General features: G+C 40.8%; 1 protein-coding gene across 1 annotated transcript in view; it reads left to right on the top strand.

Moving 5' to 3' along the window:
• The window catches only part of EPS15 (epidermal growth factor receptor pathway substrate 15), a 150,817-nt gene extending 139,762 nt beyond the window's left edge, over positions 1–11,055 (top strand). Inside the window, exons 22-25 of the mRNA XM_060231803.1 lie at positions 5,052–5,128; positions 6,340–6,502; positions 7,034–7,212; positions 8,864–11,055. Coding sequence (XP_060087786.1) covers positions 5,052–5,128; positions 6,340–6,502; positions 7,034–7,212; positions 8,864–9,010 — 566 coding nt within the window. The 3' untranslated portion in view covers positions 9,011–11,055. The remainder of the gene's footprint in view (positions 1–5,051; positions 5,129–6,339; positions 6,503–7,033; positions 7,213–8,863) is intronic.
• The last annotated feature ends 1,000 nt before the right edge of the window (positions 11,056–12,055 follow it).

Here is a 12,055-nt window from a genome sequence, read left to right as displayed (position 1 = left end):
TCAACTTTCCCTGGATCTTGCAAAGTTTCTATATGTTTCCGACCTTGACAGGAAGAAATTTAACACTGCTTGTATTTGAAAGAAAGTTGCCCTTGTTAAGTATTGCCTATATCAGCTAATTTTATTACTACTTTGATGGTTGTACATAGTTATTATATTGTTATGTGATATTTTAGATTGGTGTTGTGTTGTGTTGTATTGTTATCGATGTGTTGTGTTGTTGTTGTTGATTGGCCTAGAGCCGTATTAAACTGACTGACTGACTGGCAATTAAACAAATGAGATGCCAAGGTAAATCCATGGTTAGAATGGATCCATATTATCAAAGCTTTTATTTTACCTAGATATTTGTTTTTATTCCGTGCCTTACCAATCTGTATTAAACATGAAATTTTACACAAATGGCAAAGTAAAATAACCCAATTTTTTGGGCAATTTAAATAAGTGAGGGTAAATTTTAGAACTCTCACAAGATCCTCACAAAAAGGTGGCATGGACATGCCTAATGTAAAGGTATATTATAAGGCAACGGTACTTGGAAATCTCATGAGAGTGGCCACAGCACAATATACACCAGATTGGGTCAGTATTGACATGAACCCTTTGTCAGAAAATGCAATATATGATTTACTGTGGAATAAAAACTCTGATTTTAAAAGTACTAAATAGAAACTGCAACTTGCTGGAACGCTCCATTAAAACATGGAATTACAGCATGCAAAACAGCCCCGGAAATCTCAAATCAGGTCTCATTTATAAATCAAAATTGGTTTCCCCCAGCACAAAGCCCAAGTGAGTTCGATAAATGGAAAGCAGCTGGTATCTCGAGAGTAACATATTTATGGGGAAAAGGAACAATACTAAAAAAAAGCAAAGTTAGAGCAAAAATTAAACTTTTCAATACATTGGTATACTTACCTCCAGATCTGTCATTGTCTAGAAATAGAACAAACAAGGAAAAGGAGCATGACCACATTAAAGCAACTGCTAAATCAAAACAGAGTGTAAGAACCACATCTAATTACAATATTATACAATATCTTGAGCAAGCAGGATGAGAAAGAACTTTTTTGGAACTTTCCGGAGTTATCCTTGATTATTGTATTTGTGTTTGGGACTTTATGCTCTCTATGTGATTCATGTTTTTGGAATGATTTTTGGATGCTATTGCACAATATATTACATAAATTTTTGTAAAATTTGTAAATTGTATCTTGAAATTTTGACACAGTTTTTTTTTAGAATTCTAGTAAATAGTCAGCAAGAAGGATGTGTGCTGTGCCTGAGGGTAGATCCAAAGGTTGGGTATGAAATGCACAGTTCTTCTATGAGTGCAAGATAACTGTGCCTTCACATGGTCCCTGAAAGCCCTAAACAGGGAGGGCACTACGGTCCTGCTCAGCATAATGCAAACAGGCATCATGTACCAGGGATAGGCATCTTGGAGTAGCCTGTGGAATCTGGCATCCTCAGCAATAGAAAAGGGCTGACCATGAATAAGGAGGAGGAGGATATTGGATTTATATACTCTCAGTCTCAGAGTGGCCTACAATCTCCTTTTACCTTCTCCCCACCCCCCCAACAGACGCCCTGTGAGGTAGGTGGGGCTGAGAGAGCTCTCACAGAAGCTGTCCTTTCAAGGACAACTCCTGCGAGAGCTGTGGCTGACACAAGGCCATTCCAGCAGCTGCAAGTGAAGGAGTGGGGAATCAAACCCAGTTCTCCCAGATAAGAGTCTGCGCACTTAACCACTATACCATACTGGCTCTCTAGAGTGCTCACCTTGCCAGTGAGGCAAATTTATTTTTATTTATTTATTTTATTTATTCCGTAATTTATATCCCGCCCTTCCCACAGAGTGGCTCAGGGCGGCTCACAACAAACGATAAAACAATAAAACAAAGCAAAGTTATTACATTTAAAAGTTAAGCATTTAAAAACCTAAAAACTATAACATTATAACATTAAACGACACAGTATAAAACACAGCAGTCTAGCAGGCTACATTTATCCAGTCAGGCGTAGGCTAACCGGAAGAGGGTTGTCTTACAGGCCCTGCGGAACTGAGTAAAATCCCGCAGGGCCCTCACCTCTTCCGGTAGCTGGTTCCACCATGTTGGAGCCATTGTAGAGAAAGCCCTGTCTCTGGTCGCCTTGAGACGGACTTCCTTAGGCCCAGGGATGGTGAGAAGATTTTGAGTTCCAGACCTCAGTACTCTCTGGGAAACGTGTGGGGAGAGACGGTCCCTCAGGTAGGCAGGTCCCAGGCCATATAGGGCTTTAAAGGTGATAACCAGCACCTTGTACCGGACTCGGTATGTTATTGGGAGCCAGTGCAGAGCCCGAAGACCCGGCCGGATGTGCCCCCACCTTGGGAGGCCCAGTAGCAACCGGGCCGCGGCATTCTGCACTAGCTGCAATTTCCGGGTCCGGCACAAGGGCAGCCCCATGTAGAGGGCATTGCAGTAATCCAACCTCGAGGTGACCGTAGCATGGATCACTGTTGCTAGGTCGTCGCCGTCCAGGAAGGGAGCCAGCTGCCTTGCCCGTCTGAGATGAAAAAACGCGGACTTGGCAGTGGTTGCTATCTGAGCCTCCATCTTTAGGGACGGCTCTAATAGCACCCCCGGGCTCTTGACCCTGCCCGCCGGTATCAGCGGAGCACCGTCAAAAGCTGGCAGGGGGATTTCCCCCCCCCCCCAGTCCCCGGCGACCAAAACAGAGGACCTCTGTCTTCGCCGGATTCAGTGTCAGTCCACTCAGTCTGAGCCACTCAGCCACAGCCTTCCTGCTGTCTTCCCTGCCTGCTGCTGCTCATCTTTTGGCACCATAGTGCCAGTCACACCAAACATCTCTGTCAGATTCTCGGCATCTCTTTTCCTACAGGAGACCTGGAGGGCAGAGCATCACATGGGTCACAGACTGACTCCGCACTTGGCTGCCTGGGAGATGCAGTCACTGCACCAGCTGGGTCTGGTCATCAGGCAATGATCCAGGTCTTGCCCTAGATAGCTGGTACTGTGCAAAACAGGAACTACTTCTTGATCATGTCTTTTGGAAGTATTTCTTGACCATGGAAGAATTGGGGGCACTCGTGCTGCCATGCAGCTGCATGCACCTCCTGTATGGTGCTTGAGGAGGGATGGCACCTCAGATACATCTCCATCTCTTGCTATTCCACCACCTCCAGCCTGTCCTCTGAAGGTCTACTGGACCCTCGAAGAACCAGTTCCTCCAGCAGCGTCTGGGTTCCTGGGGTGAATTTGAGAACACAGCCTCCAATTTGGCCCCAAAGATAGCTCAGGCTGCTGCTGCTGAGTCAAACAGCTAGATGAGGAACAGCCTGACCAGCCATTCAGCAACTGCCCAGCACCAGCACCTACCTCACACCAGTTCTGCTGGTAACTGCAATATCAGCCTCACTTGAAAGGCCTCTTCATTGTACTGCCCCAGCCAGAAAAGGATGTGAAGCAGGTCATTCCACAAGTGGAGGCAAAGCTGCAGTCCTCTGCCCATCTACTCTTCTGCCTCTTCTTTCCTCCCAGGACCTCACTGCACTCCACACCTATTATTCATTCGTTCCTCCAGGACTTCACCAAAGTTAACCGCTCTCTGAGTCTGAACTCTTACTAACCTGCACTTGAACCTGATTCACTAATCTGCTGCCCTTGACTTTTCCTGTCTACTTGTGCTCTCCGCAGCCGGCGCTCGTGAAGCGCTGGGTTTGCGGAGGGGGCGGGTGCTTCCCCCGTGCCTGTCTGCCTGGCTCCAGCTCTGCTGCTTAAAGCAAGCACCGGGATCAGAGGGCGGAGGGAGCGATCCTGGCGCTTGCTGTAAGCGTCAGAGCTGGAGCCAGGCAGACAGGCACGGAGGAAGCACGCTGCCCCCTCCGCAGCCAGCGCTTGCGAAGCTCTGGGTTTGCGATGGGGGCAGCGTGGAGCGATCCCAGCGCTTGCTGGAAGCAGAGCTGGAGCCAGGCAAGCAGGCGCGGGGGAAGCGCCGGGATCGGAGGCGGAGGCAGTGGATCACCCCCCCCCCCCGGAGGAAGGTACGTCCTATCGTCCCTTCGCTCCATAAGTCGCACACACTTTCCCCCCACTTTTTTTTGGGGGGGGGAGTGTGTCTTATGGCCCGAAAAATACGGTAATTATTTTCTTTTAAAAAAAAAAGAAAGAAAGAAAAAACCTGCCTGGTTTATGTTTTGGAAGCCTAACTATCCACCTCTGAACATCTCTTCAAAACTCTATGGGGTCAAATTAAGTCTGCTATGTCTTGACAGCCCCAAATAAAATCCAAAGCTTTTTTTAAAAACAGAACTCCCTAAGCTGAAATTACTTCCAACCCCCCCCTCCTAAACCCTCAATGCCATTCTCACATCTGGGGGGTAGAATTCCACAAGTTGACCAGGGAGATAGCCATAAAAGGCCTCCCAGAGGTCCCAGCCAACCTAACCTTAGATAAGTTTGGTTTTCAGAAGAGGCACCATGTATGGCTCTCAAAACCCAGGCAAGTTGATATGGAAGCAGTCCTTAAGGCAAAACTCAAGAAGCCTTTTTGACCCAAGTACAGACTTGTAATGCGGGGTCCCTCCTATACATTGTTTCATGAGACTTGGAAAACAACTTATATTTAATTTTGAAATTACACTTGACATCTCCCAAATTATAGCACATAGGGGATTTTCTATCGTTCTCTCACGCCACTCTTTGTTTTCGCTAGTTTTGTTTAATATGTTATCCAGAGTCCTACAAAATCTTGCTAACTGCTTTGTAACAATTTGGTTAGGGTGCTATCCTAGTGATGTTCTTTATTTATTTTTTTCTAATGGACTGGTGCACTCTTAGTTAAAACCATGTTATCAAAGAAGCCTTAAACAAATGTTGGCCATGCCTTGCATACAATATGATAGTGGTTTTTTAAAAAAAAAATGATAGCTTATTTCATTGTTCAAAAATAGGCTTTCTAAGTTTGACTTCTGCTTTTCATGAGACTCCGTTATTTAGTGAATTTAACAGCTATTTTCTCTCTCTTTTGTTCTTTGCTTAATTTAGCTACAGATCCGTTTGCCTCTCTTTTTGGAAATGAATCATTTGCAAGTGGCTTTGCGGATTTCAGCACATTGTCAAAGGTATTCTGAAATGATTAATGCTCATTGAAATGGCATACAATTACTGCAATAACTGAGACATGGGAGACTCCAGACTACTGGCACACAAAATATCAATAAATGTTCAGTATAAAGCAGCAGGCCAATGCTTTTTGGATTGATTCTCCATTTTGAGCAGCTATGTGTGTCATTAGCTGTGAGGACTTATTTTGTGAACTGCTGTGAAAGCAATGCAATTAATAGCAAGCTACATGTATTGTGATTTCAAAAATCTGCCCAGTCTTATTGACACCCTCTTTGCCTTCTGTTTCTATTCAGAAATTGATCAATCGTCTTTATAGTGGATTTGTATCTGAAGCTATTAACATTTATGTACTTTTGCAGTGGCAAGGAGCTTAGTTTGTGTCCCAGACTTGGACTAGATTAATAGATATTGTAGTAAGTGAGACTGGTGGTTGCAATTGAAATCAGGGAGGTACAACCTACATGATTGTTTCATTGCTGAGGTGCAGTTTCCACATCAGGCACACAAATAGGTTCCTAGAAGACTGTGTTTTCCAGTGGCAGTTGTGCTACTGCAAATTACATTTACAACACTATCCTACTTGCTGCTGCAGTACCAAATGAATGAAGTGACATCCAGATGCTTGTGACAGTTTTTAGTTAGTACAGTTTTATAAGCATACTGTTACAGCATAATATTATCACAAATAAACACACAAATAAAGCTGTCATACTGATTCAGACTATTAGTTCAGTATTGTCTACTGTGACTGGCAGTGGCTTTCCAGGGTCTCAGGGAGAGGTCTTTCACATCACCTACTGCCACGTCTTTTTAACTGGAGATGCTGGGGATTTTTAACTGGAGATGCCTGGGTCCTTTTGCATGCAAAACAAACTTTTCCACTGAGCCACCCTCCTCCTAGTTTCATGAAATCATATATGTAATTTCCAAGGTGGCTTCACCACACAGATCAAAAAATCCACATAATGAGGCTCCCCAGGGATAGGAAAGGGAAGCATGCAACAGGATGGGTAGGGGAAGGGGCAAAGCAAGAAGGTGAAGAATCAGGAGGGATTTTCTCTAGCAGTCCTTGTGTGTAGTTATATATGTGGTATCCCAATTGATTTATTGCTTTGTAGTAGAAAAGTAGTGACTTATAGCTGGGACAGTACTGTGTGAAAAGGAGTGATACAAACAGTAATAACTTTTGCTTGTTTTTTTTATTAAGGCAAACAATGAGGATCCTTTTAGTTCATCTGCAGCAGGCTCTATGAACAGTGTGATCATAACTAAAAATGTATTTGAGGAACCTCCAGCTAAAAATGAAGACATTCCTCCTGCATTACCTCCCAAAACTGGAACACCTACCAGACCTTGTCCTCCTCCACCTGGTAAGAGCTAGTACTGTCTTTAAAAGATGTAATTATGATTGTATAACAAAATATTCCATTTCTTTCACGTTTTATGTTAAAATAACCTGTAGTTTAGAAGCAGACTAATTACCATACAGGCTTCTTCTGCTAGAAATTTTTAATTCTTCCTCCTAATTTAGGTTAGAAATTTTTAAATACATCTGAAGCCACAGATAGGGAAAGAAGTAATGGTTTTAAATTACCATAACAGTGCAGTTTTAAAAGGTGATTCACAGGAACCAAACTAAATTTCACATAGCAGATTGGCTTAAACCAGTTTTTAAGGTGATTTAAAGGAAACATGGTGATCTAAATGAATGGGGTAGTTCTTAACCATGTGGATTCCCTCCTATATAGAAATATTAGCAAACATACATCCACATTGAAACATTTAAACCCAAATTAATTTAAAACTACCTATACTAAATGTTTTTGGTTCAGTAATAGGATGGTGTTCTCTAAATAGTATTACTCTTTCTGACTTATTCTAAAGTGATTATTTTGATGTAGGAAAAAGAGCTATCAACAAAATAGAGTCTTCAGATTCCTTAAACCTAAATGACCCCTTCCAGCCCTTCCCAGGCTGCGATGGTTCCAAAGAACAGGAAGCTGGTCTCTCCAATGACGCATTTGCTCTCACTGGGGTTTGTAAAGAGAAGGACAACAGCAATTTTGCTAGTTTCAGTGCTGTAAGTACATGAGCGGGGGAGGAATTGAGTTGTCTTTAACAAAGATTTTGTAGGCTACTGTGATAATTACTATATACTTCTAAAGCTTAAATGATATAATATTGATTTCATACAATGATGATGCAAATCCTCATATTATGCCTTTGAAGCAAATACAGTCAGAGAATGTAAATTGCATGTTGATATGTTCTCACGTTGTGTCTAAGGGTTTAATGACTGTTATATTGCAACATGGGCTTTATTCCATTGTGTTAAGGTCTCATTTAGGCAATTTAACAATTGACAGCAGAGTCCTTATTTTGTAGCCACTGTTGAACAATGTAATGTCATGCTGTACACATAAATATAAATGGATTAATATAGCAAGGAAGTGTTGTCACTGAGCATTGCCATTGGCAACCGGCCCCTCATCAATTCCCTGGGTCCTTATTTAATTCCAAGATTAGTCTGGGGAAACACACTGCCTTTGCCCTTCAGGGATGCCTTGCCAGCTGAGTCTGGGACTGTTTCAGATGTCAGGGCCTACTGAACATGGTGGGGAATGCAGGCTATTGGAGAAAAGCTTGGATGACTGACTCAAGGCAAGGAATAAGTCCTACTATAGATCTTTGGAAAAGGAAAGAGGGTAGTGAAGGTCTAAATGCCTCATAGCATGTATCCCCTCCCCATGAACAGGCATAATGAATTTTTTTGAAAGGATTAAGAATGTTGTGTCAAGTTTCACAAAATTCCAAATATGAAGCCAAAAAATCTTCCATAATATTTGACAGCAAATTCAGAGATCTGAGCATGGTTGCCTGCATTACCTTTTATGCTTAAAGAGAGACTGGTGTGGAAGAGTGGTCAGTGTGTCAGTCTAGGATCTGGAAAACCGAGGTTCAAATTCCAATTCAGCCATGAAGTTCACTGATTGATCTTTGGTAGTCATTCTGTTTCTCAGTTTAACCTTCCTCACAGGATTCTTGTGAGTATAAAAGATCTACCCTGCCTTGAGCTCCTTGAAGGAAGGGTGGGATAAAATGAATTAAATATACAAAAGAGTTATGAAATGTGTCCTTCCTATATCTGGCTTTTTAGTAAATTGAATAATAGTTAAATAATGCTATCCTGTGAGTCAGTAAGTTGGACTTCAGATCCTTCAGTTGCCTGATAATAACTTAAATGTTTTCTTAGAAGAACTGATGTGAAAAAAAAATAGAGAGAAAAACAGTAATCCCACTCCCATGATACAGTTATTTTTAAAGTTTCCTTAAGTTAAAATTTTGTGGTCTTTGGGTGGTTCAGAGTGACTAGGTTTTTGTGTGTGTGTGTGTGTGTTTTAAAAAAAGATAATTTTTCTAAGTAACTTAAGTAAATTGGTATAGCAAGTCCAAATATCTTCTGGCTAAGCTCTAGCAATGAACCTGCTTTTAGCAGCCTAAATGAGATAGAAACCTTCCCCCCCCCCCTTGATTGGTACAGAAAATTGCTTTCTGTGCCTTCTTAATCAGAAAAAAGAATCAAATAATTCTCCGAACCAAACACCCTGTGCAAATGTGAAACTAACAATAAGCAACCAATTCAATTATAATAATAAAGTGAAGACCATATCTTGCTTGAACATTGTCTCATATCAGCTACTCCATTTAATAAATCTACTTTGCTTTTGTAGTATCCTACTGAAGAAGACATGATTGAATGGGTAAAGAGAGAAAGTGAGAGAGAGGAGAAAGAACGACTTGCAAGATTAAAACAGCAAGAACAAGAAGATTTGGAACTAGCTATTGCACTCAGTAAATCTGAAATATCAGAAGCATGAAGAGTTTGTCTTGCCTCTATCACTTTGTCCCCTTTCCCTGAATAGCTAAGCTATGTGTAATTAGGCATTATGTATAAACAGGGAAGTACAAAAGGCTTTAAATTCCTGCAAATGTGATTTTGCTATTTTTATTTGTAATTTTTTTTCATATTCACTAATTCATCTGACAACTCTTAATACAGCACACTCACATCTGTATCTTAGAATCCTTCTGTACTAGAAACCATTACACCAAAGCAACTTTCTATAATGCAAAAAAGGTATTCTCTTTTAAAATAAAATATCAGTGAGGCACAAGAATCCCATTTCTTTGAGGATATAAATGCTTAAAGAAAAAGCAATTATGTCCCAAAAGCAAGTTCATTCTGTGTGCATCAGTGTATGTCTAAGGATGTTAATCTTACAAGTGCAGAAGTGTCTGCATACAATAAAAGCATTTACACATACTCTTTTCTCTTTATAAAGATGACAAGGTCAGGAGTTACTAATTTTTAATTTTATTTTTAATTATGTTTAGGTTTAAGTCTTGATTAGCTGTTCTCCTCTGAAGGTCACTTGTGCCAATTCCCATAATATTAAATGGAACAGTTTTATCTTTTCCCAAGTGGCCTTTTGCTGAACAGCAAAACACATTTTCACCTGTAAGTAAAACTAGTCATGCTGATAATGCTACTATAGTTAGAAAAATGTAGCTTGCAGAGACTCATTGAACAGAAAGTAGCTGATTCTGGTTTTGCTGAAATGTTCATGTCTGGTTGTCACAGATAATACCTTTACAGAATTGATGGTAATGGTGGTTGGACATACAAAATATTTTTATACATATTGTTTTTCCTTTAATGAAGGTTCCATTGCCAGACTAACCATTTAATAGAAAAACAGGGTCCTAGACACTACATTTTGTCTGATACGCTGAAGTGGCATTTTGTCATCAGTTTTTTTAAAATGCAGTTTTAGGATTTTCCCAAGGAGATTGCTAAAATGATACTGACTAAGATCACTGTCAGGAACTTTGAAGCCCGCCCCCACCCCTGCTAATTGAGCCAGCTTCTTCTGTGAAATATGCAACTAAACTGGCACATTGACAGCTGAATTTGAAATAGAGTAGAAAGTACGCTGTGTGAAGGCATCGTTTACAACAGTTGATCACTATGTATAATTTATTGAATGCCAACTGATAGTTGCACCTTAAACTAAAGTATCTTTTATGGTCACTGAGTCAAAATAAGATGAAGAGTGAATGTTAAAGAAAGTAACTTATTGCCTATTCTGTGTCATGTGTTCTGTTTTGCAGAATGTAAAATGCATTCCAGATAACCCATTTCTCTCTGCCTTCTGTATATGCACAGATGGGCTTTAGCATTAAAATGTTGATTTTCCCCCAAAAAACTGTGGTATTTGTACATGAAAGAAAAAATTTATTACACATTTTTTCTGCTGCAAGAGGAAGCATAGTCACTATTTCAGGCTTAAACTTTTCCAGTTTCCTGTGGATGCAGCTGCAGGAGTCTATTGAAGGTAGTTTTCATTCAGTTTTCCTGAAAATTTTGTTCTGAGAAACTTCTTTGCACTGAGAAATGAACATTTGAAAATGCCTATTCAAAAAAGTAATTGAACAAAACCTCTTGCAAGTATTAAATATCCATAATTTATCTACACAAACTTTGTAATGATATTAATCGTGCATATTATATGTTTAACTGGACTACATAGATTTCTTACCTTTTTTGTTAAAAATATACTCAGTGGACCAATACAATGTTTGTGTATATATAAATATATAAATATATATTATATTCAAGCTTTCCTCTATAGGGTTTAACGTTCTGAGTCACTTGATGTTACATTTCATGTTACTGACTGATACAGAACCTTTACTCAGAGGTGTTTAAATAAACCACTGTTATGTCAACTTAAATGGCATCACTTTTGAAGTTTTAAAAGGCTTTCAGGAACTTGTTCAGGTAGGGTTAGTCTCTATTTATAGACCTTTGTTTAAAATTCTAAAAGTGTGTAATTATGAATAAAACCCTTCAAGAACATAAGATGGGTCATCTTTTAAATTTGTAACATACAATAACATGTTTTGTGAAAACTTAAGAGATATGCCAAATATTTTTCCAACTTGAACTAAAATTGTGAAGGTATTACTCTGTCATCCTGGGCTGAGCTGCTGGCACCTGCTCAGCGCCATCCTTTTATTTCCTGCATTGCTACCCAGCCTGCAGCTAAGCCTGAGGTCTGTCATTGACCAAGGAGGTAGTGAACTGTACCAGCTTCATCCCCCCTCCCCAATTTTTGGGACTGCATTGCTTACCCAGTCAGATTTCGTTAGCAGCCAGAGACATCAGCTGAGTGTAGAAGAGGCCTCTGCCCATCAAGCTGATGAAAACTAGTAGGTTCCCCAGGGCCCAGGAAGTACCATTTCTGGCTTGCATGCTCTTATTCCTGGTTTCAGAGGCAGTATTTCTCTGATTACAGATTGCTGGTAGACAAATAGCAGGGAGAGGACTAGGGCCATTGGGCCATGTTTATGGAATTCCTTCCCAGAACTGGCTGATTAAATCACTCCTGGAAATAGGATGCGCAACTAAATGGATCATTCTGACTCAGCAGGGCTCTTCCAATATATTCTTAAGAAGGAAATATCCTGGGGGCGTGGCGTCGCACGCATAGGGAATGGACGCCTGAAAACAGAGCTCCGTACTTACCCCTGCCAAATCCACTTAAGCAAGCGCCCAGCGTTGTTGTTTGTTTCCTTTTTTTTCTTTAATTAGTATGGGAACAGTAGATGGTCAAAAGCCCAGATCAAAAAGAAATTCAAGGAACTCTGTTAAAGACTATTTTCCAAAAAAGCCCAAGGCTAAGGCCTCAGGAAAAGCAAGCAGCCCTGCAAGCAAGATGGCGTCGGGAGGAGGGGAAAACACAGCAGCAGACCTAGCTTCATTTCGTTCTGAGGTAATGGAGGCTTTTCAAAAACTGGAACAAAATATGACTGACAAAATATCTGCCATGATCCAGCCCCTTTCTGCCCAAATGGAGCAT

Source organism: Heteronotia binoei, chromosome 2, assembly GCF_032191835.1.
Source record: "Heteronotia binoei isolate CCM8104 ecotype False Entrance Well chromosome 2, APGP_CSIRO_Hbin_v1, whole genome shotgun sequence".
In the NCBI taxonomy this organism is placed as follows: Eukaryota; Metazoa; Chordata; class Lepidosauria; order Squamata; family Gekkonidae; genus Heteronotia; species Heteronotia binoei.
Note: the sequence above shows the minus strand (reverse complement) of the source record. Positions and strands in the feature narration are given on the sequence as shown.